Genomic DNA, 21,602 nt, shown 5'->3' with positions numbered 1-21,602 from the left:
TAAAACGTTTAATTAATGTCTCAAAAGCTGTATAATACATGTATGTATATAAATATGTAAATACATACATACACATTAACAAGTATTTATTTCTTTAGATATAAAATATATAAAACACACATCACGTAACAAGAGAAAAAATTAAATTTTTCTTATAATACATATGTACAATATGAACAAGCAATAAGAAGTAACAGTATCAGGAAAAATCTGTATTTATAATAACCTTTGTTACATAAAATTCCAAAATTGTGAGAAATTGATACATATGAATCTTTGAAAGTTTTGAAAATTCTATATTTAGTATTTATTTAATCATGTTGGTAATACATTTAGTAACATTTTCCTGCAGGAAACACTGTGTCTGAAACAGAATCCAGAATCCATCACCTATCGTTCATTCCGTCAATTGTGGAAGGAGCAAGATGGTAAGTTTTTGGTTATGTTATAAAATCTATTAACCGTATTAACATCCTAAGAACTATGTTTAAATAATTATTGAAAACTAGAAATTCAAACGTATCCAAATTCTGTTGTGTATTTCAGTCGGCTCACAAAACATTTATTATCAAGCGAAAGCTTGCTAAAAAACTGAAACAAAACAGACCAATTCCCCAATGGGTTAGAATGCGTACTGGCAATACCATCAGGTAATAATATTTTAAATATAATTATGATGTTTAAGTAAGCTAAATATTAGATATATATAAATTTACAAACAATGTGATCCCTATTTTGGCAGATATAATGCAAAACGACGTCACTGGAGAAGAACAAAACTAAAATTGTAAATCTGCTATGATGTGTATTTGTTTTGCGTTTATTATTATGCAATTAAGTATTCATTCTTAAATAAATACAAAATTTAAAACATAAAATTGTTTTTAAATATACCGAAACTAATTTCTTAAACTATCTGAAAGTAAAATACAATGAAAAAGTATGATTACAGAATTGTTTATTTGTACATGGGTAAGTTTATGTATGTATATACGTAATGAATTACAATGTATGGACGATTTTACGGTGATGCATATTAGTCATCCATTCTTGTAATAATTCTTCACCACTTTTAGGTGGATTCTGATAATAGTGTTTCGGTGGTTTTCCTTCTTCCAACCGTACAAAGTAATTGCAATATCTATAATGTACTGTTCCAACTCTGGCTCTAGCATGGCGTCTTATACCTTTTATTACTATACCTTTTGTTGCAAAAGATTCAGCTGAAAAATATATTAAAATTATTGCATATTCATTATTAATACAACAACATTTCATAATTAATATACTTACCAACCCACAAGTTACTCTTAAATTCAATGTTATGTTCCTCCACAGCCATGCGTTGTGCTTCTAATATAACTTCTTTTGCTATCGCTGCACCTTTCTTTTTCAGAAAACTTAATTGTTTAACAGCCTCATCCACAGTCATACCTCTTACAAAAGAAGAAATATACCACATGCTTAATGGACTGTATTTTATATTCTTTTTCATGTGACACACATACTAAAATATACAATGGAAGCATTATTTATAATCTTGCAACGAATGAACAGAAGAATGTAATCATTTTTAGAACAAAAAGCGAATTTACACCAGGTCTCTTCTCTTCACCAGGTTTTTGTGGTGGAAAGATGGTTTTGTTGTACTTAAGAAAGCTTGGACGTTCAGGTTCATCTCTATATCCGTAATATGATCTTTGTATAGTAGATAAACGATTCAAATTATTTGCAATAAATACGTTATTTGTCATAAATCGTTGTACACACTGTTTCATGGACTGCATTTCCTATAAGAAACATGTTACATTATAAACATTAAGTGACATTAAATCTTAAAAAATTTAATAACGTTTATAATGATTAAAGTTTGAAAAATTTGAAGATAACAAATCATAACCTATACACTGTGATATATCATGATTATACATTATTGAACTAATTCAAAAGATACTTGCGTTTAATCAGAATAATTAAAGAATTTTTTAAAATTAAAAACCAAAGAACTGCTGTTTAATAATTCGTCATGAAAGATAGTTTTTTATATAAATACATGCATTTATTTATATACATATAAGTAACACATAAACATACTATGTTCAATTTAGCGAAAACTATTGATTTAAAAATATTCCTATGTATATGTGTAATTCCATAGAGGGAAACCAAATATGTTAAACGTGGTGCCATCTATTCAAGTATCAGAAAATTAATCCAGTCTCATACACGATATCCAACCATCGCAATTCTAAAGTTCCCTCTGTTGTAAGTACTAATTTCTCTTTGCATAATTTCATACATACATACTTGACAAATATCAGTTACAATCTTTTATTTGCTTTCAAGTATTACTTCTATTACAATTTAAGAGATATTTACTTGACTATGTAGTTGTAATGAAACGTCAATTGTGTGTTTGAAGTTATTATTTTTAAAGATTTTATGAATTTCTGAACTGTATTCTAGATCAGGAACAAGTGCGACTGGTTTCTGTTAACGAAGGTATCTTTCGATTCGCGATTGATAAGTCACGATTAAAAAGAAAAATTTTCACTTTTTATATTGTATAAAGACATATCAGATTCATATTGTTTTGCATAATTTAAGTTTTTCATATTTTTTTTATTACAGAAAAAACGACTGAAGATTTATATTAAGAAAACTTAATAGGAAAGTACATAATTACATATATACAGCTAAATATTCGAAGAGGAACAAGTTAATCATATTTTAGGTTCAATTTTGTATCAGGTATATATATTAAATCGCACGAGATTTAGAAATATAATTACACTTTCGTTATTACTATTAATTATAACACAGAAAATCGTTCTTCGATACACGTGTAATTGTGGAAAAATTATGGCCACATGGGATGGTTCTGATTCTAAACCAGACGATCAAAATTATTATACATATTTTAATGAAAATATTACTGGTACTGCAGCAGGAACCTGGACATTCTTTCCTAATAATGTAAATAATGAGTATATACCAGCTAATCGCGAATATTATGTACAAAATGAACCTTTATTTGAGCATAATGACCCAAATACTTCCTATCGTACGAACACAGATGGTTGGTCAATGTCATCTGTAGCCAGTATTTATCAGAAACATGTAATGAGTATAGTAGATAATGCTGAAATGTCAGGCAATCAAAAATGCTTTACAAGTACTATTAAACCTCAACAAAGTTTTGCATCTAATAACCATTGGAAGGATGATTACAATTTAGAAACAATTGAAACTAAACATAATTTGATAGAAAGAATAAAGAAAACAGGTAATTCGAATCTTCATGTTACGGCTGAAGAGTTTGTGCCAAATAACAGAGAATTGGATGATAAAAGATTTAGATTACAAAATACAAGGTCTATCAATACTACGGATGCTTCTATTAAAGATAGTAGCGAAACATTAGACAAACATACATTTTATAATACTAGTAGACACGAAAGAAAATACAATACTAGGAGAAACTCAAATTATAAACCTAAAGAAGGACAACAGGATAATCAATTTCATAAACGAAATACATATAAAAATTCGTATCAACAAGGAAAAGTCTCCAATAAATTTCAAGGTAATAAATGTTTTACTAACAAATATTATTCAGATAAATCACAGGCAGATGTAAAAGGTATAGATGAGAATGTATTAGATAAGGATACAATGAATAATACCGATGCCTCTAGTAGTAAAGAATTTTATGCAACAAGTTTAAATAAAAGTGAATTATTATCGAGTATGGAAATAAATTTGAATAACAATAAAAGAGCATTAAACAAGAGGAGTGGTGAAAGTAGTACCGTTAGAGATGAAGGTTTACAAGAAAATGATACAAAGCATTGTAATAATCAGGTTAAGGAATTCGCTTACTATGGTTCTGGTTCAAAGCAATTCCATAATAATCGCAGAAACACAAAGAAGTATCCGTACAATATTAAATACAACAGAGAAGAAAATAATTTTAAAGAAAAGAGACGGAATTATCAAGGATATAGTAGAGAAAATTTTAGTAAAGAGCATAAATCTAAAGTAAAGGAGCAAATGTGTAGAAACGGAGAACATAACGAGCTTCGAGAATGTTGTAGAGACGAAATGGGACTTGAAACAAAGGAAATAAAAGAAAAGAAATATAATTACCAAGGGTTTAATGAATCAAAAGAATATAACAAGGAAAACAAAAATGAAATTTTTAAAGAAAAAGATAGAAATAAAGGTTCTGTATTTATTGAAAATAATGAAAAAGGAAATGAACATTGGAATAACAAAAGAGAAAGCAGCGAAAGAAATAGTGTTCAAAAATGGGGGAAAAATAAAAAATCTTATGTTGGTATGTATATGATTTTATTTTTTCATTGTAATATAATAATAATAATAATAATAATAATAATAATTATCATTTCATTACTTTATAATTATATAGATGACGACGCCAATCAAAGGGAGAGATTAGCGGATCAACTAAGTAGGGGGCAATTAGAATGTTTAGTATGTTGTGAATACATTAAACAGAATGATTATATTTGGTCATGCTCTAATTGTTACCACGTTCTACATTTAAAGTGTATTAAAAAATGGGCAAAATCGTCGCAAGTAGGTAAGTAACAATTTTCAGAATATATGATATAAAAATAAAAGTTTTATAAGATGTTCACTATACGCATCTGTTTAGAAAACGGTTGGAGATGTCCAGCGTGTCAAAATATGAGCGAAACGATTCCTGAAAACTGTTACTGTTTTTGTGGCAAGACAAAAGCACCTGAATGGAATCGTAGGGATGTTGCACATTCTTGCGGTGAAGTTTGTGGTAGACTACTATCAAAAAATTGTACTCACAAATGTACGCTTCTCTGTCATCCAGGCTCTTGTCCACCGTGTACAGCAATGGTAACAAAGTATTGTGGTTGCGGTAAAACATTGCAAACAGTCCAGTGCAGCGGCCATAAATTATTGCTCTGTGATTCTATATGTGATAAAGTCTTAAATTGTGGTAAGCACAAATGTGAAAGACAATGCCACCACGGAGAATGTGAAAATTGTAATAAAACAGTAACGCAAAGTACGTAATTTTAATAAATTTATATTTCTGTGTGTTATGTTTAAATATAATTACAAACGTATATAATATATTTATTTTCAGTATGTTATTGCGGTAAAAATACAAGAGATGTAACGTGTCAGAGCAATATTTCGCTTACATATTCTTGCGAGACTACTTGTGGTAAATTATTAGATTGTGGTAATCATACTTGTACAAAGTTATGCCATGCTGATGCTTGCGAGTGTTGTTCTTTAACTCCGGAAAAAATTACAACTTGTTGCTGCGGACAGACGCCATTAACAGAAATAAGACAAACTTGCTTAGACCCAGTTCCAGTATGTGATAAAGTTTGTTCTAAAAAACTAAAGTGTGGACAACCTAGTGAGTAGATATTTAAAAAAAAAAAAAAAAAAATGATTATCTAAAAGATAAAAATATAATTGTATATTGTTTATAGGTAATCCTCATAGCTGTAAAGCAAAATGTCATCAAGGGGATTGCCCTAACTGCGACTTAACTACCGATGTTAAGTGTCGTTGCGGAAATATGGACAGAGAAATAGCTTGTAAAGATTTAACATCGAAAGCTGATGACGCTCGATGTGAGAAGAAGTGCACAAAAAAACGATCTTGCGGAAAGCATAAATGTAATCAGTTATGTTGTATAGAAATAGAACATGTCTGTCCATTGGTGTGTTCTAAAACCTTAAGTTGCGGTAGACATAAATGTGAACAAAGTTGTCATAAAGGTATTGTGTCATTTACGAAAAATTACTAATTACTAATTAGATTTTACATAAAACGAATTTATAAATTAATTTACATAACGTTGTCATTTATAGGGAGATGTCAACCTTGTTGGCACAGTAGTTTTGATGAATTATACTGTGAATGCGGAGCTGCTGTTATATATCCTCCTGTTCCTTGCGGTACGAGAAGACCTGCTTGCGATAGGCCCTGTTCTCGTCAACACTCTTGCGGCCACGAAGTACTACATAATTGTCACAGTGAACCAACCTGCCCTCCTTGCACTGTTCTTACTCAGAGATGGTGTCACGGTAAACACGAACTTCGAAAAGCTGTTCCATGTTATGTTACTGAAATTTCATGTGGTTTACCATGTAATAAACCTATATCGTGCGGTCGGCATAAATGTATCAGTACTTGTCATACGGGCCCATGTGAAAAACCAGGACAACAATGTATTCAACCTTGCACTACTCCAAGGGAAATGTGCGGACATGTTTGTGCAGCTCCCTGTCATGAGGGTAAATGCCCAGACACTCCGTGTAAGGAGATGGTAAAGGTAATAATTACACCTCGTATACGTATGATTATTTCTTTATTTTTTTCTTTTTTCTTCTTACTTTTCTTAACCACCAATAAACGTAATATCTATACAGGTGACATGTCAATGTGGACATAGATCTATGTCCCGTGTGTGTGCTGAAAATTCTAAAGAATATCAGAGAATAGCAAGCAGTATATTAGCTAGTAAAATGACTGATATGCAGTTGGGTCATTCTATTAATTTGGACCAAGTATTCGGCCAAGGTGCAAAGAAGCAAAATCAGTTGAAAACTTTAGAGTGCAACGATGAATGTAAAACGATAGAACGTAATAGAAAACTGGCGCTAGGTTTGCAAATAGTGAATCCAGATTTAAGCGGAAAATTAATGCCTAAATATAGTGATTTCATGAAACAGTGGGCTAAGAAAAATCCGCAGTTTTGTCAAATGGTTCATGATAAATTAACCGAATTGGTTCAATTAGCGAAAACTTCCAAACAGAAGTCTCGTAGTTATTCTTTTGATTGTATGAACAAAGATAAGCGTCATTTTGTTCATGAATCCTGTGAACATTTTGGCTGTGAAAGTCAAGCGTATGATCAAGAACCAAAAAGAAATGTTGTAGCTACTGCTGTAAAGGATAAGGTAATAATGTTTCCTTTCCTTTCCTTTCAACGGCTCCAAATAAATTATATGTATATTTCTTTTTCAAAAATATATGTAAATTTCTTGTAGTGTTGGTTACCGAGCTATAGTTTATTAGAAATCGTGCAGCGAGAAAATGGTCAAAGAAAAGTTCCAGGTCCGATGCTGAATACCTTAAAAACCGATGGACCTGTAAAGTAAGTGTTTTACTTTGTGTACATTTCTAACATACAATTTTTAATATTTTTTTTCCTCCTTTTCTTTTTCTTACAAATGAACAGGTCATCACAATTTTTGTTTAAAAATTTTGTTTATTAGGACAATATTATCACTGCCTACACAGAGGAGCCAAAAAACAGAAATACAGTCAACCGCGAAGACAGCTGAACCAGAAATAGATTACTTTGATTATCATGGTTAAAATAATTCTTTATGTCGTGTACATACAAGTGTAAGTAACGGAGATGATACAGTTAATGTCGTAATGGGGGAAGAAAAAAAAAAAAAAAAAAATATATATATATTAATGCAATTGATCGATTAAACATTTTAACGATCATTGTAAAATATGGATTCTGTCATGACGTTACGTTGCAAGTTGTGTAAATGATACTTATTATATTAGTGCACTGAACTTGTATAAAAATTGTAAAATTACAAAAATTAAAATTTAACGAAGACAGAACAATTTCATTTTCATTCTATACTTAATACCCCCTATAATAATAAAAAATTATTAAATATTTAAAATTAAGTATATGTATATTATGGAGTATATGCATGTATGTACTCCATAAAATTAACAAAAGAATTTACAAAGCAATATTTTGACGAATTATGTATGTACTTTAGATTTGATTTTACAATAATTTTATTAAATTTTATCGGAATAATTACGGGTATCGTTTAATAACAATCCAATTTTTGTCGATAAAAATAGTGTTTTATTGTGCACTGTTCCTTCGAACAGTATTTATATATCAGTTCAATGAAAATAATACCATTAAATATTATACATTAAATCTTATATAAATATTGGTTTATATTAATAATTTCATAAGCCACCCAAGTCAATTTTTATAAACATTTAATGTCGGTAACACAAGTATGTATTTGGCACATTGAACATTGATAATGTATTACACTATATACTAAAATCTAATATAGTTTCTAAACAAATAGTCGATGAGACCTTTCATGCTTATGTAAAGTATCTGTTGCTTATTTTGCAAAATATTTCACAGTCTACCAATCACTAATAATTTCTTATTATTACATTAATATACAAAACTGACACATTATATTGTTATTTGTTTCAGGAATGTATATAATAAGTGAAAGAAACGAGCGATAAATAATTAAAGTATCTAATCGAAGAAGAAATGTAATAAATATGTAGAAAAAGCTAAATGCAGTGGCATATTTTCAAAATAACAAATAATTCGTACATATGTATACATATAACAGCAGTCTCTTTTCTCATAAAATAGTATCTTATTGGACACTTATTTACATAAGCGTAAAAGGTCTTCTACTCTACACATAAATTATGTATCACATGTAGGATCACAACACTGTTACAATTTGTATTTGTAGGTAAATTGATTACACATCAGTTGTAAAGAGTTCTTGTCGAACATTTGATAGTAGGGCACTTCAAACTTGAACTGGTATTATTACTACTAATTATCATTTGGTGCAGTAGACATAGAGTAGAAACTTATTTGTAAGTGATTTTTTATCTACTATAACACTTTTTCTTTTATATACAGAATTTAAGATTTTTTCCGTAGGAAACAGTAGTATTTTTTAACAGATTCATTATTCTATTACAGTATGAAAAAATGTTATTTTTGATTTAACATATTTCTCATAAAAATTTGATAAAGAGACAGAAACTTAAAATATTATCAAAATAACTTTTTTTTTTTTTTTTTTTTCAACTAATCTACTGTAAAAATAGAAATATTTTTCAATCAAAATATATTCTTTAGAAGAACATTTCTTGTGTAAAGTTTCTTTTAAAAATTTGATATATGCACTTCACATATATGTATATGTATATTTATATAAGATAGAACACACTGTTCTTGTTTGGAACAATATACTGATCTATTGCTCTATTTACTTAAACATTTTATTTATTAGACTTCTTTATATTATTGATTTATTATGATCATAGTTGATTATGATTAAAAAAAAAAAAAAAAAAAAAAGAGAGAGAGAGAGAGAGACAAATATTGTTACTTTTTACGCGATAAAGGAAATTAAAAATTGTTTCAAATTGTTAATAATAACACAAATCTGAATTATATTTTTAAGTTTGTTCCTTTTTTGTTTGAAATACTATTAACAAGTAAGGTTTTTTATGTACTGATTTTAAGACGTACAAAATTATTCGTAATCTTAATCATAAGAAAAAAAGTGGTACAAGTAATACCTTTGTGAGTTTGAAAACGTAAACACACAAGTAAAATATAAAGTTTCAAAAATATTTGTTTTGGCATATCAATTCTTTGGTTCTATACGTATATGTATATGTAGATTTAAAAATATATTGCTTCATAAGTAAGGATTATTACCTCGTTTCACATGTATATTACAGTTAGGATAACCACTCAGATACTGATGTCGCGGACGAACTGATGGTTGCTTAGTAATACTTGCCATTGCCCATCCCATTATCAATTCTATACCTCTACACACAGTTTGATACATAAACCAGGGCCATGGTCTAGGATATTGTGTGATAATGGCCCGTGTACCATATGTTACACTTTCAGCTAAAAGACCTAAAAATTTGAAATAATAATATTAACATTAATATTTGCATTTTACGCATTAAATCAGAAAATATAACATTACATACTTAATAAATTTGAACAATAATAATTTTGTAGTGGATATTACATTACCGTACGGTCCGAAGATACGTGCTACGTCCGTAATGCATAAAATAATTCCTAAAATTGCGGTTGCATATGTAATGTTCAATACTTTTCGGATTTGCGATCTTCTAATTGCTGCAGTGTTTGCTTCTAATATATGCAAAGGTGTATCAGATTTTGTTCTGTTTACGTATGCAATGTGATTCAATATTGAATGAAGCGTGAAATCGCTACTCTGAAAATAAAAGTTAAAAAAATACAAAGTAAAGTAAAAACAATCCATCAAAATGAAAAATGAAAAATGAAAAATGAAAATCAACGCGTAATAATAAAGTAAAGTAAAAGTACCGCAATTTTTCCTTCAGGCTTCGTGGTTTCAGGAAGTAAATTAGTCTCAACCGTTATATCTTCAATATCTTCTTTCTCTTTCTCTTTTTCGTTTTTCCAGGATAAATTTTTCTTTCGTGTTTTTCCATCATCATTATCTTTATCTTTATCTTTATCTTTATCTTTATTCTTTTCAGTCATTAGAGCTGCCTTTTCACTACAATCGGGTTGATCCGAATCAGATTCAGATTTTTCTTGTATTTCCATTTTTTCAGGAACTATACTACGTCCATGAGTAGGACTTCTACTTAAAGTTCTGATACTTATGTCGCTACTCCGACGATTTAGATCCAGCGATTTCATCTGACCAAGTTTCGAATTGTCTCGGAAAGAAATATCTGAATTTCTTCGTAATTCAATTCTAGAAGTAAAGCCGCTAATATCTGAATTACGTCTTGAACCTAAAATGTGATAAAAAAAAAAAAAAAGATTGTAAATGTTTTACGAACCAAGTTCATACGGTAAATATTTTACCTGAAGGACTCAAATCCATAACTTTTGGTAGTTTCGAATGTTCATTTGTAGGTAACATTCGTCTCGGTGTCCTGTTTCCAAAATCGCTATTTCTTTTCAATTTAGCAGCAAATTGAGAACTTCTGTTTTTTTCGTGTGAAAAGTCAGAACATCGTCTTAAATCTCTAACGCTTCCTATTGGTGTAACATTTTCAGAATATCTTCTGGACATTCTATCCGGTGATCGTCTTCTATTAATTTCGGGTGAATGTTTAGGACTAAAGTCGGAATTGCGTCGATATCCTGATGTAGCGAAACCATCCTCTTCGTTTATAAATCTAACACTGCATTCTGAGTTTCTTCTAGAAGATTTAGATGCATCGCTGCTCCGTCTACTGGCTACGGAGCTTCTACGGCTTGGGCTGGTTACCGTTATTATAGGTTCATTAATTGTCGATGGTGTAGGTGTTGGAGGTCTGACATATACTTCTGGCACCGTTGATACAGGAACTACTTTCTCATCCTGCGATATACTTTTACATGGAGATTTGTTAAAATCTCTTTGAATCTGCTCTTTCTTAGTTACTTTAATGAGTCCATCTATATTATTAAGAAGATAAAGATTGAAGAAACTTAACGTTCGCGTTCATGTACCTATGTGTATATATATACACATTTTTTCTTTTTTCGTTACCTGTGGAAGTTTTGTTCGAATCGTTTGTAAAAGTTGCAGGTTCGGCTTCTTCTACATCTTTAACTTTAGAATTGAGCAAAGTAGGTACTAAGGCAGCAGCAACAGATGATGCTAAGTTATTATAGGGTGCTAACATAGCTAATTGCATAATGCCTAAAATAGTATTGAGTATCCTCATTAACTGAACTTAGATCATCTACACGAAATGTTCTAATAAACATGTAGTTTTGCTTAAAATAAAACTAGTATATAGAAATGAACCTTTGTGATGTATATTCGAATTATCTCTCATCAGCATACTACTTGGCACAGTTTGCAGTAGATGAATTATTTTATATCCTGCATGTAGGAATATCAAATACAAAAGAATACTCCAAATAAGGAACAATGTTTGGACCACGTATTTCACCATGTTACAGTTATGAGAGGTAAGAGCAATGTCGCTAGCGATCACAAAAACAAAGTGTGCTGTTATAACTAAACTGAGACAAGATTCTTTTTGTAATTTTTCTGGTCCAAATTTAAGCTGAAAATTTATTGAATTACATATTAGATAATTTCTTTCTTTTTTTTTTGTTACAATGTGGAGATTATTTGGATAACATAAATTACCTGAGTTAACTGCAAAAATGCCAATTGTATAAGACTAAAAGCTGACGTGACACAGGGAAATCCAATATCCCATATCACAGATCCAATAATTTTGGGCATAATATCTTTAAGATTATACGGATCTATAAAGAGACAAGTTGCCCTTGATGCTCCGAGTATACATAAAAACATATTAATTGTAGTCATAAAAGGCCGGCTAGATATAAGAGATCTAGAAAATGAGACAAACATTTTATGTGATCGTATATCTTGAAAATACTAAAAATATTAAATATTATTAATGTATACCTTAAATGTAAGATAGATAGAAATGTATAAAATGCAAGTACAAAGAACAAACAGGCAAAACCATATGTATGTAAAAGAAAAATCCATTTCAATTCTTGATTTATTGACACCAATGATGGAGTTGTGATCAATAATTTATCTAATATTGAAGATGCTGACAAATTAGAAACACAGTTTTGTCCAGGTATTGGTGTAGTAACGTTCATACCTATTGATAAAACATAGATGATTATTATTATTATTATTATTATTATTATTATTAATGTATTTCAATTTGTGATTCTTCAAACAAAATTATTAAACATAATGCGGCAAAACAAATGATAACATAAGGAGCAACTGACCACCAGTCCAATTAGTAAGATTATCCATAATCTCTGGATTGATGTTCACAGCACATCACTAACTTTAGTTCTAATTTTGAGATTTGAACAATGGAGAATGAAACTTTTCCAATTGAAACGAACAAGTTATCGCAAGAACGAAGTTTGAAATGTGGCAGCAGCAACAGGCTTTGCTTATAGAGTAGTTGTAATCGCACCCCTTCTCTGATTCGCGTCTATCCTCGTCTCTTACTCTTACCCTTCCGTTAGAAATATTGATTTTACACAGAGAGGGTTGGAGGGAGAGTTCAGACCATACTAAGCTTTTACGCTTGTCAATTGTTTATCTTTAGAATTTAAGTAGAGCATTGCTAAATATATCAAATTAATTCAGTTTTACCGTTTATTATTACCTTGTTACAACCATACGCATATCATTTTACTATTTAAGTCTCATCTGCATATTTTTTTTTTAACATTCTGTTTTTCATTGATACTAAAAATGTTATTATTCCGTCGTTTCAACTACACATAGAATTATATTTATAACAAATCTGAATTTGACCATCCTTTCTTGATAATTCTCACAAAATTTGTTTAATAATTTTATTACCTTATATATTTATATAAAGATTTGAAAAATAATAACAGGTATTACTTTTTTCTTTTTATCTAATTTTTTACATTTTATACAGTACATGTAAGATTTTATGAAAAGTTGAATGAATACATATTGTAATGGCTAGAAAAAATGAAACTTGTTAAGGAATAAATGATCCACAGTAGCAAGAGGTAAACTCTATATTTAGATCCAAATCAATTACCTTTCTGTCATTTTCTGCGACAGGCGTCGTTATACACCAGTGAATAAGCTTCTCTAGTTTCAATAAGATGTAAAAGTATCTTCATTAAGGTGACGTCGAACGGATGAATTGCTATGCTTGTTGGCATGAATTGTAATATCTCGGTACTTGAAATATTCAACTGGATTGAAAGTTTAAAATATTTATCTGAAATTCAAGACTATTAGTAATAGAAAGAATCATTAAAAGACATTGAATGAACTTAAAACATAAGACAAAAATTAAGAAATAGTATTACAAATAAACAGCTTTTTATTATAATATGACATTTACATTTCAGTTCTTTCTATTTTAAATATATACTTGGTAACAGCACAATACAAATAACAGAAACAAAAATAAACTCATTATTATGTTAATATTATTACAAAAACAGCAAATAAGATCCTTGAAATGTTAAAAAAGTACACATTAAATTTATTCAATGGATTTAACTGTGATATTATAATTTTTAAATTGTTATATCTTATATGTTTTATGTGAATTTAGTATTTATTTACATACCTAGTATACAACTATCATGAAAATGCTATAACAGACTTGTATACATATATTAGCAATGATATTTTTAAGCTAGTCAATGAAGTTGACACGCTCTGACTGCTACTAATTGTAAAAGAATAAATATAGGACTCAAAACTTCAGAATATTCTAAAGTACTTTGTCCTGATAACTTTTTACACAAAAGGTACTTAAAAACAAATATTAGAAGCAGCGATATGAGACTCCATAATCCTCGCAGAATAGCATCTTTGAGCATTCCTCCCATGTGCATCCTTATAAATATAATTGCACAAAAATAGGTGTTTAAACCGTCCGCTACAAAAAGCGGTGAAAACACTACCCACCATCCTGAATGGCCCAAAAAGTAATTATCATCCAACTTAAGAGCTAATAACACTGTAAAAATTGTTAACGAAACTAAATTTATCCATATTTCAAAAATTGTTAAGCCCAACCAATGTACTAGCTCATTTAAAGAAAATATCATTTTAGGGACATCAAATCTGGCACAATTATTAATTTATTTGTATACGATCGTTTATCATGTTGTGAATATTTTTTGTTTATTCATTATTAGAATAGTCTTAAAAACCTTTGACAATTTTTTGTAAGTTGTTTTATTCTTGGTATTTAAGACTACCTATTGAAAATTTTCTAAACACACGGATATGTATAGCTGAATTATTTCTATTAACAGTTTCATAGTCAGCCTCGTCGTTAAGAGGTTCAAAATCATCTGCAACGAATGTAGATTATTACTATTACTACTCTTAATTATAAGATGTACATATTTAACATTGATATACCAATAATAGATGTAGTAGCAGTCTTGATATCCAATTCTATTCCATTGTAATGAATTTCTTTTAATTGTAAAGCCAAATTACAAGCTCTATGTATAGCAGCACCAAGGCCGTGAACAATTATTTCAGGAGTACCATTGTCAAAAAGTCTCTCACATTTTTTTAACTGGGCCTAACGTTATCAAAAATATGATGAAGACAATTAATTGAAAAAAATATACATCGTATGTTTACATACTCTTTGTACTGTTATAATATGCAATATACATACATACGTATATTATATGAATTTATTTAGTACATAGAAAACTTTGCATATATATATATATGTAATTTCATCAAAACAATTGACAATGATATAAGAGAAGGTTATAATCTATTGCGATAATAATTACCTTGAAGTTTGTTTTATTAGTTATAAGTATATCTTTACCAGTTTGTCTTTTTAAACCGAAAGGTTCTCGCTTTTTAACAGAATAATCACAAGATAATAATTTCTTGTGTTTCTCCTTAAGTACGTTCCTTTCCTTTGAAAAACTATTTTTCAACTCGGAACATTCATGCACATCGGCCATTCTGACAGTATCAGCACGTTAAATATTTCTTACTAAGTTTTTACGTGTATAAAATTATTCTCGTTAGCCGAAAACTCGGATTAAATAGAAGAATCAGTTAAATCAATCGTGTAGAATTTTTAAATGGTAAATATAATTATTGAATCAGTCAGAACGATCAAGTATAACCTCGAAAGTTAAGGACATCGATTGATGGGGCGTTTTGACAACGATTTAGTGCATTCCACTGGAAAGAAGTAAGATTTTTTGTTCAAGCTTAAAATTGAGAATTAAAAGACAATGAAAGAACCCGAAGTGGATCCGAAGAATATTATAAAAAGCAGAGAATTGCTTTATAGACTTATGATCAGGTTACGTATCTTCTTTCTTTCTTTCAATACGTAATTTCCTTAATACATTAGAAATGTATTAATGTATTTAAATATAAATATAACTATATAGTCTTATCAAGATTAGCGCTTGTCGATAATTTATAATACACTTTTCAGTCAATTATTTTATGACGGACACCAAACATTGGCTGTACAACTGTCGAATATAATTCAAGCAGAACCTCCGTGTCCACCATCCGATCGTCTGCTTCATTTAATGTTAATCGGGTTAGCCCATGAACCTGATCGTTCTAAAAAGGATACAAGTAATTTATCCACATTTGCCTCGACATTTGACAATACTTTGGGACCTGGGCTTGATTTGGAATTTGAAACAGAAGCTCAGACTCAAGCTCCAGAACCGGCTCAGTACGAAACTGCCTATGTGACCTCTCACAAAGGAAATTGTAGAGCCGGAGCATTCTCTGCGGATGGTCAGTTAATAGCAACCGGATCTGTGGACGCGTCGATAAAAATTTTGGATGTAGATAGAATGCTGGCTAAGTCGGCACCAGATGAAATGGCACCTGGAGATCAAACGGGTGGTCATCCAGTTATAAGAACATTGTACGATCATTTAGAGGAAGTGACGTGTTTAGAGTTTCATCCAAGAGAGCCTATTCTTGTGTCAGGAAGCAGAGACTTTTCCATTAAGCTGTTTGATTTCAGCAAAGCTAGCGTTAAAAAAGCATTTAGAACTATTACAGATGCAGATCAAATACGTTGTTTATCATTTCATCCGACCGGTGATTTTTTGGTTGTTGGAACAAATCATCCGGTTGTAAGACTGTACGATGTTAATACAGCACAGTGCTTTGTCTGTAGTATACCAAGCCATCAACATACCGCTGGAATAACCAGCATAAAGTATTCCCCAGATGCAAAAACTTACGCGTCAGCCGGTAAAGATGGCAGTATTAAGTTGTGGGATGGTGTATCAAATCGATGCATAAATACATTTGTGAAAGCACACGATGGTTACGAAGTATGTTCAGTAACGTTCACAAGAAATGGAAAGGTTTGTAATATTGAAAGACTATGTCTTTTATGTTATGCGTATAGATTTTGAAACGAATCGTGTAATTTTTAATTCTGCGTTTCAGTATTTATTGTCATCAGGGAAAGATTCTTTGATAAAATTATGGGAACTGTCTACTAGTAGATGTTTAATAGCGTACACAGGTGCTGGAACTACAGGTAAAATATGAAAATGCCAAGTATATTTAAATCATAAACATCATGTCGTATAATGTTCATTACATATTGCGTTAATAACATTCGCTGTAATTAAAGACTATTTTTTGTGATAGGCAAACAAGAACATAAAGCCCAAGCTATTTTCAATCACACTGAAGATTATGTAATGTTTCCTGATGAAGCTACAACATCATTATGCGCGTGGAATTCCCGAAATGCATCGAGGAAACAATTATTATCATTGGGACATAACGGTCCAGTAAGACTGATCGTTCATTCTCCGACCGCTCCAGCTTTCTTAACGTGCAGCGATGATTTCAGAGCAAGATTTTGGTTTAGAAGAATGCCGACACATTAGATTGGCATTTGGAAGACAAATAACTAGATATACAAAAACATACAAATTTAATAACTAATTCACAGTTACACACAGTATTTAATTGCCGTATGTTGAAGCGACTAAGGTTTATTTCTATAATTTATGATAAACTGATATACCATCTACAATAATTAAAATATCAACTATTGTACGCATTCATTTTTCGCATTACTTTGAAGTAAAAAAAGGACGACAGTGTCGTTTTCTTTTGATACCAGTCCACGTTGATATCAATGTTATTAATATGCGAACTGTTACGAATGACGCAAGAATTTGCGTGTCTATTAAATCGTCGATTATGACAATTGAAAACAATTGGCGTAAAATGTTTTCATTTTTTATCGCCACAGGTAAGTAATGAAATGAAAAATATTTTTTACGTAACAATTCATATTCGTATGGTAAGTTTGTGAACGCATTTTGCATTTGGTTTTCTCACTTTTAGTAAATAGAGAAGAGAGAAGAGAGAAGAGAGAAGAGAGAAGAGAGAAGAGAGAAGAAAATGCAAGAAGTAATATGTAATAACTACATATTTTTATAGTTTGGAAAAAAATTCTTAAACGACATCGTAACGGATCTTGATAACCAGGTTACGAAGTATATCAAGAGATATACATAAGAGTAACTGACTGAATGTGCGAAAGGATGATAATAATAAAAATGAAACGATTGAATTTAAAATGTTTTGTCCGCCTTGCGTCGCTACGTGTTGAATTACTAAATTAATCACAAGGCGGCGCTCTGAACTCCCGCTCTGTGTTTGACGATGTGTCACGTGACCCACGCTAACCGCCATCTTTGCTTATCGTATAAACAGTGCGACCGGGCTCAGCACGAATTCTTGTTGGGAAATCGTGGTTTTTCCAGTGTTTTTGAGTGATTCAGAGGCAAAGAAATGTCCGAAATTAAGGCGGAGAGCAAGAACGACAACAACATCGAGGATGTGTCAAAGGTAAGCAGACGGAAGCACAAGAAACATCTTCATCAAGCCGAGTTTTCATGCTAAGGCGGCGTGTGCTCCCCTCACAAATGTAAGGAGACACTCGTTTTCTCGAAAATTCGATGCAATAATACGTGCTACAACGAAGAAACGTTATTTGGAAAGTGATTACGCGAGATACGAATCTATGTAGCTAAAAGACAGGGGTGCTTTATTGCGCGTGGTCACGGACTCGGTGATTTTTCAAAGCTGCGCCGTTTGTCCTTCATTGGCAAAGATGGTGGATGTTTTTTATTTGTGACTCCCGTGACGAGGAGAGTCGCTGGTTAGCGGCAGTTAGGATCGTATCAAAAAGGCGGGAAATGGATTTTAATGTTGGAATCGTGTAGTGTGCGATTTTCTACGAAAATGCAATCTATTTTTTTTTTTTTTTTTTTTTCCCCCGAAATATCGAGACTACAACGCTAGAAATACATATCGGCTTGGCAAAATGGCGGGAAACTTAAATAAACTTGTAGTATTTGTCCCTGTATAGTTCAACGGTCCTTGATAATCTTATCGCGAACGTAATTATCATCACGTTTGTGCGCTTTTCTCTTTTAGTCTTTTAGTCCGACATAATCCTTAAAACGATCGTAGTTTTCAGTTTACGTTTCTTTTACGTCGAGTTACAACGTTTGACGAATGTAAATAAAATGTAACAATGAAATATTTTCAGGACAATTCGGCAGAAGAAAAACCAAGTCCAACGAAAAATAAACGAGGAGGTACGAAAAGACTGTCCACACTCGAAAGGACGGCCCAAGAAGGGGAACGTCTTACAAAGGTGTGTTTCTGTTTCTTTATTCGCTAATGCTTTCTTTTTAACTAAATCATGCAGCAATAGCCGGCTTATCGAAAGTCCAAAACTGTTCTTAAGATCTGAGGGGCCAAGGTTTCACCCCTTCGCCTGGTTATTTCCCTCCATTTAGCCTTCTCGTCAACTCTGCTTGCCTACGTGAGCAGAAGGGTATCAAGAGTGGGGATATAAAGGGCTGGAGTAGGGGCGAAGGGGAAATACTCTTTAGCTTTCCGGAGCGGAGGATTCCCCGCCAATACATTTCGTGGCCGCCAATTATGAATAGCCATCCGTACTTTCTAGACGGTTGGCATATTCTTTTATTATTATTATTATTATTATTATTATTATTATTATTATTATTATTATTATTATCATCTGCTAAAATTTTACTTAATAGTTGCATATGAAAATATCATTAATTGTAATTTTGTTTTAATTATAGGATTTAAATGCAGCCGTAGGAGAAGTGGAAGGAAGGAGGCGTACACGTAGTTCAGCACGTGGTTTAACCTCGTCGACAGCTGTGCCATCTCCACCTAAAAGGGAAAAGAGGGACACATCAACAAAAGGCACCGGTCGTGGACGCGGGCGTCCTAAACGGCAAGAGAAAAACAATGAAAACAACACGGATGAAGAAGCTAACAATAAAAGTGAAAAGCATTCTGAGGAGGAATGTATAAAAATGGATGTAGATGAGCAAAAAGATGAAACGGAAAAGTTGACAGACAGCGAGGACAAAAGTACCGCAAAAGCAGAAAATAAAGAAACCGTTGAAAAGACACTTGATTCGAATTTTAAAGAGGAAAAGGTAGTTGAAGAGTCAGAAAACTTTACAGAAGATACCAAGAGTTCTACCGTCAGTGAAGAAAAAAAGCAGGAAGACATAAAGGATAGCTCGGATTCGAGTCAAGATGCAACAGACACCACAATAGAAGCACCTCCTTCATCTTCCTCAGAGTCTCAAAATCCTTCTAATGCTACTACTACTACTACTACTATTGCTACTACTACTACCACCACTACCACCACCACCACTACTACTACTACTGAAGAAAATAAGGAATAACCTTCTTTCGCCTGTTTACCAATTTCATGTAAGCATTTTTTTTTTCTACAATTGTTTTTCTGAATCCTTATCAATATCAAATCTTTAATCGAAAAATGATTGAAGTATAAAGGAGAATAAGAAAATATAGACTTTGTATTTTTAAACATAATTTTACGTTTACGACCAAAATTGTTTGTTTACAAACGCGAAACGAGACTTCTGTTATATACATATATTTCTTATGAGTTCTCAATCTCTTAAGTGATGAAAATACGAGTATATACAATTAGGTATACATATTTGAATATGAGTATAGACGTTTTTTCTTTTTACCAACTTTAATATACTTTATTAACATTACTAAATGGTAAAAAAAAAAAAAAAAAAAAAAAAAAAGAGAGAGAGAGAGAGATTGAATTGTAAAGAGAGTTGTTGAGATACAGTTGTAACTTTTTTGAAAACAAGGACCTTTTTTGTAAAATATTGATTTTATTGTAGCAGGTACCAGGGCGGCGCACACATTGGGGTTACAAATCCAGTCCCCCTCGTCTATTTTAACAAATTGACACCTTACCGTCGATCGTTATTCTAATCAGCGCACGCGGGTTTACGTTATTATTTTTCATTTTAATTCGACGAAATATTCTGATGTGTGGTACATTACACATTTATTACCAGAGTAATTACTTGCTTGACGATTAGTGTATTTAATGGTACTGAGTATACCATTGGAATAGTTGTTTTAATTTAACCTGTACTCTGGTGGAGTGGTACAACTCGTTGCACTGATTAGTTGACGGTACAAAGCGAGGTGTAGAGCGTACGTTGTTCATGTACAATGATAATATTATTGTAAAATATATTTAATATGGACTTATATAGACAAGTTGTTTTCAAATCAGAGCTGAGGCCGGAGTCTAAATACCAGTCTTCAATTCAGATCTGATATGGAAGTAGCTGAAATTAATTCGTACATAGCAAATTACTGTAATACCTTATCTTATACAAATAATGACTGAATGAAATGGAATATATGAGAATTATGATGAAACGATTTCTCTTTTTCATGGAATACAGAAATAAAATTTCTGAGAAACGCGTCGTGGCGTGATATCTATTGTCTCCTTCCTCGCGTAATGCTACTAATAATAACCGGTTTATCATTTTCAATTTTTCTTTTTTCTTTTTTTCTTTTTTTTTTTCTCTCTCTTAATGTTCCTTGTAATTAATACTACAAAGAATAAAATCTTTCGAATAAAAGCTTATTGTAAGATAGAGTTGTGGGTACATATTTTTTTAAAGGGTAGCATCTTGCAACATGTCGATATAATCTGTGATGTATAAATCTTTTTTATTAAGTGCTTTCTTTTTGTTCATAATGGTCCAATATTAAATATGTTGATATTATTGTGTATTTGAACGGTTGTGAGTGTACAGATATATAGATTATATA

The 21,602-nt window shown here is 31.2% G+C and overlaps 8 protein-coding genes across 14 annotated transcripts; 4 read left to right on the top strand and 4 right to left on the bottom strand.

Annotated features, from left to right (window-relative positions):
- Positions 1-333: 333 nt before the first annotated feature.
- On the top strand, positions 334-896 carry RpL39 (ribosomal protein L39). The gene is made up of 3 exons (XM_034335324.2): positions 334-428; positions 547-650; positions 743-896. The coding sequence occupies exons 1-3, from the start codon at positions 426-428 to the stop codon at positions 789-791; spliced, it is 156 nt and encodes a 51-aa protein (XP_034191215.1). The 5' UTR covers positions 334-425; the 3' UTR covers positions 792-896.
- A 37-nt stretch (positions 897-933) lies between these two features.
- On the bottom strand, positions 934-2,222 carry mRpL22 (mitochondrial ribosomal protein L22). 2 transcript variants are annotated; one of them, XM_034335321.2, is made up of 4 exons: positions 2,095-2,222; positions 1,596-1,790; positions 1,294-1,507; positions 934-1,223 (listed from the first exon to the last, which is right to left on the bottom strand). In XM_034335321.2, exons 1-4 carry the CDS (start codon positions 2,188-2,190, stop codon positions 1,003-1,005), a joined length of 726 nt encoding a protein of 241 aa, XP_034191212.1. In that variant the 5' UTR covers positions 2,191-2,222; the 3' UTR covers positions 934-1,002. The 2 variants fall into 2 exon arrangements, with proteins under 2 accessions (XP_034191212.1, XP_034191213.1); XM_034335322.2 differs by having other exon boundaries at positions 936-1,223; positions 1,959-2,102.
- On the top strand, positions 2,125-7,470 carry stc (nuclear transcription factor, X-box binding stc). Of its 3 annotated transcripts, none has more exons than XM_034335304.2 (11): positions 2,125-2,265; positions 2,632-2,751; positions 2,824-4,339; positions 4,433-4,606; positions 4,682-5,068; positions 5,150-5,431; positions 5,508-5,798; positions 5,892-6,355; positions 6,453-6,983; positions 7,074-7,180; positions 7,302-7,470. In XM_034335304.2, the coding sequence occupies exons 3-11, from the start codon at positions 2,863-2,865 to the stop codon at positions 7,402-7,404; spliced, it is 3,816 nt and encodes a 1,271-aa protein (XP_034191195.2). In that variant the 5' UTR covers positions 2,125-2,265; positions 2,632-2,751; positions 2,824-2,862; the 3' UTR covers positions 7,405-7,470. The 3 variants fall into 3 exon arrangements, with proteins under 3 accessions (XP_034191195.2, XP_034191194.2, XP_034191196.2); XM_034335303.2 differs by lacking the exon at positions 2,125-2,265 and adding an exon at positions 2,310-2,502; XM_034335305.2 differs by lacking the exon at positions 2,125-2,265 and adding an exon at positions 2,311-2,502 and having other exon boundaries at positions 2,632-2,976; positions 3,077-4,339.
- A 1,767-nt stretch (positions 7,471-9,237) lies between these two features.
- LOC117609223 (uncharacterized) lies at positions 9,238-13,638 on the bottom strand. 4 transcript variants are annotated; one of them, XM_034335278.2, is made up of 10 exons: positions 13,453-13,638; positions 12,650-13,370; positions 12,306-12,513; positions 12,018-12,228; positions 11,667-11,931; positions 11,406-11,558; positions 10,733-11,311; positions 10,220-10,659; positions 9,899-10,106; positions 9,238-9,775 (listed from the first exon to the last, which is right to left on the bottom strand). In XM_034335278.2, exons 2-10 carry the CDS (start codon positions 12,675-12,677, stop codon positions 9,546-9,548), a joined length of 2,322 nt encoding a protein of 773 aa, XP_034191169.2. In that variant the 5' UTR covers positions 12,678-13,370; positions 13,453-13,638; the 3' UTR covers positions 9,238-9,545. The 4 variants fall into 4 exon arrangements, with proteins under 4 accessions (XP_034191169.2, XP_034191170.2, XP_034191172.2 ...); XM_034335280.2 differs by having other exon boundaries at positions 9,634-9,775; positions 9,894-10,106; XM_034335279.2 differs by lacking the exon at positions 12,650-13,370.
- Positions 13,476-14,482, bottom strand: LOC143305230 (transmembrane protein 203). The gene is made up of 2 exons (XM_076692231.1): positions 13,996-14,482; positions 13,476-13,638 (listed from the first exon to the last, which is right to left on the bottom strand). The coding sequence occupies exon 1, from the start codon at positions 14,480-14,482 to the stop codon at positions 14,069-14,071; it is 414 nt and encodes a 137-aa protein (XP_076548346.1). The 3' UTR covers positions 13,476-13,638; positions 13,996-14,068.
- Positions 14,483-14,547: 65 nt separating this feature from the next.
- Positions 14,548-15,373, bottom strand: Rpp20 (ribonuclease P protein subunit p20). Its single transcript, XM_034335300.2, has 3 exons — positions 15,194-15,373; positions 14,802-14,970; positions 14,548-14,731 (listed from the first exon to the last, which is right to left on the bottom strand). Exons 1-3 carry the CDS (start codon positions 15,371-15,373, stop codon positions 14,613-14,615), a joined length of 468 nt encoding a protein of 155 aa, XP_034191191.2. The 3' UTR covers positions 14,548-14,612.
- A 208-nt stretch (positions 15,374-15,581) lies between these two features.
- Positions 15,582-17,539, top strand: CstF50 (cleavage stimulation factor subunit 1 Cst50). Its single transcript, XM_034335283.2, has 4 exons — positions 15,582-15,723; positions 15,862-16,762; positions 16,848-16,941; positions 17,055-17,539. Exons 1-4 carry the CDS (start codon positions 15,653-15,655, stop codon positions 17,297-17,299), a joined length of 1,311 nt encoding a protein of 436 aa, XP_034191174.1. The 5' UTR covers positions 15,582-15,652; the 3' UTR covers positions 17,300-17,539.
- Positions 17,540-18,087: 548 nt separating this feature from the next.
- Positions 18,088-21,351, top strand: LOC117609228 (uncharacterized). Its single transcript, XM_034335291.2, has 4 exons — positions 18,088-18,272; positions 18,979-19,086; positions 19,544-20,195; positions 20,648-21,351. Exons 1-3 carry the CDS (start codon positions 18,216-18,218, stop codon positions 20,165-20,167), a joined length of 789 nt encoding a protein of 262 aa, XP_034191182.2. The 5' UTR covers positions 18,088-18,215; the 3' UTR covers positions 20,168-20,195; positions 20,648-21,351.
- Positions 21,352-21,602: the final 251 nt, after the last annotated feature.

This window comes from Osmia lignaria, chromosome 14 (genome assembly GCF_051020975.1).
Source record: "Osmia lignaria lignaria isolate PbOS001 chromosome 14, iyOsmLign1, whole genome shotgun sequence".
Taxonomy (NCBI): domain Eukaryota; kingdom Metazoa; phylum Arthropoda; class Insecta; order Hymenoptera; family Megachilidae; genus Osmia; species Osmia lignaria.
The sequence above is the reverse complement of the archived record's forward strand: the minus strand, read 5'-3'. Positions and strand labels throughout refer to the sequence as shown.

Bases quoted from the DNA above. Each gene is read 5' to 3' on its own strand.
- RpL39 (XM_034335324.2), top strand. The intron at 651-742 runs GTAATAATATTT...CTATTTTGGCAG, and splicing joins CGTACTGGCAATACCATCAG to ATATAATGCAAAACGACGTC.
- mRpL22 (XM_034335321.2), bottom strand. From the start codon at position 2,190: ATGGCACCACGTTTAACATATTTGGTTTCCCTCTATGGAATTACACAT. The intron at 1,508-1,595 runs GTAAATTCGCTT...TGTATATTTTAG, and splicing joins GTGAAGAGAAGAGACCTGGT to TATGTGTGTCACATGAAAAA. The intron at 1,224-1,293 runs GTAAGTATATTA...TATATTTTTCAG, and splicing joins TAAGAGTAACTTGTGGGTTG to CTGAATCTTTTGCAACAAAA.
- stc (XM_034335304.2), top strand. From the start codon at position 2,863: ATGGCCACATGGGATGGTTCTGATTCTAAACCAGACGATCAAAATTAT. The intron at 4,607-4,681 runs GTAAGTAACAAT...GCATCTGTTTAG, and splicing joins GGCAAAATCGTCGCAAGTAG to AAAACGGTTGGAGATGTCCA. The intron at 6,356-6,452 runs GTAATAATTACA...ATATCTATACAG, and splicing joins CGTGTAAGGAGATGGTAAAG to GTGACATGTCAATGTGGACA.
- LOC117609223 (XM_034335278.2), bottom strand. From the start codon at position 12,677: ATGGATAATCTTACTAATTGGACTGGTG. The intron at 11,932-12,017 runs GTAATTTATGTT...ATAAATTTTCAG, and splicing joins CATTTTTGCAGTTAACTCAG to CTTAAATTTGGACCAGAAAA. The intron at 10,660-10,732 runs GTAAAATATTTA...ATCACATTTTAG, and splicing joins TATGGATTTGAGTCCTTCAG to GTTCAAGACGTAATTCAGAT.
- LOC143305230 (XM_076692231.1), bottom strand. From the start codon at position 14,482: ATGATATTTTCTTTAAATGAGCTAGTACATTGGTTGGGCTTAACAATT.
- Rpp20 (XM_034335300.2), bottom strand. From the start codon at position 15,373: ATGGCCGATGTGCATGAATGTTCCGAGTTGAAAAATAGTTTTTCAAAG. The intron at 14,971-15,193 runs GTAATTATTATC...TGATAACGTTAG, and splicing joins CTAATAAAACAAACTTCAAG to GCCCAGTTAAAAAAATGTGA. The intron at 14,732-14,801 runs GTATATCAATGT...CATTCGTTGCAG, and splicing joins TGCTACTACATCTATTATTG to ATGATTTTGAACCTCTTAAC.
- CstF50 (XM_034335283.2), top strand. From the start codon at position 15,653: ATGAAAGAACCCGAAGTGGATCCGAAGAATATTATAAAAAGCAGAGAA. The intron at 15,724-15,861 runs GTTACGTATCTT...TACACTTTTCAG, and splicing joins CTTTATAGACTTATGATCAG to TCAATTATTTTATGACGGAC. The intron at 16,942-17,054 runs GTAAAATATGAA...TTTTTGTGATAG, and splicing joins CACAGGTGCTGGAACTACAG to GCAAACAAGAACATAAAGCC.
- LOC117609228 (XM_034335291.2), top strand. From the start codon at position 18,216: ATGTCCGAAATTAAGGCGGAGAGCAAGAACGACAACAACATCGAGGAT. The intron at 18,273-18,978 runs GTAAGCAGACGG...AAATATTTTCAG, and splicing joins ACATCGAGGATGTGTCAAAG to GACAATTCGGCAGAAGAAAA. The intron at 19,087-19,543 runs GTGTGTTTCTGT...TTTTAATTATAG, and splicing joins AAGGGGAACGTCTTACAAAG to GATTTAAATGCAGCCGTAGG.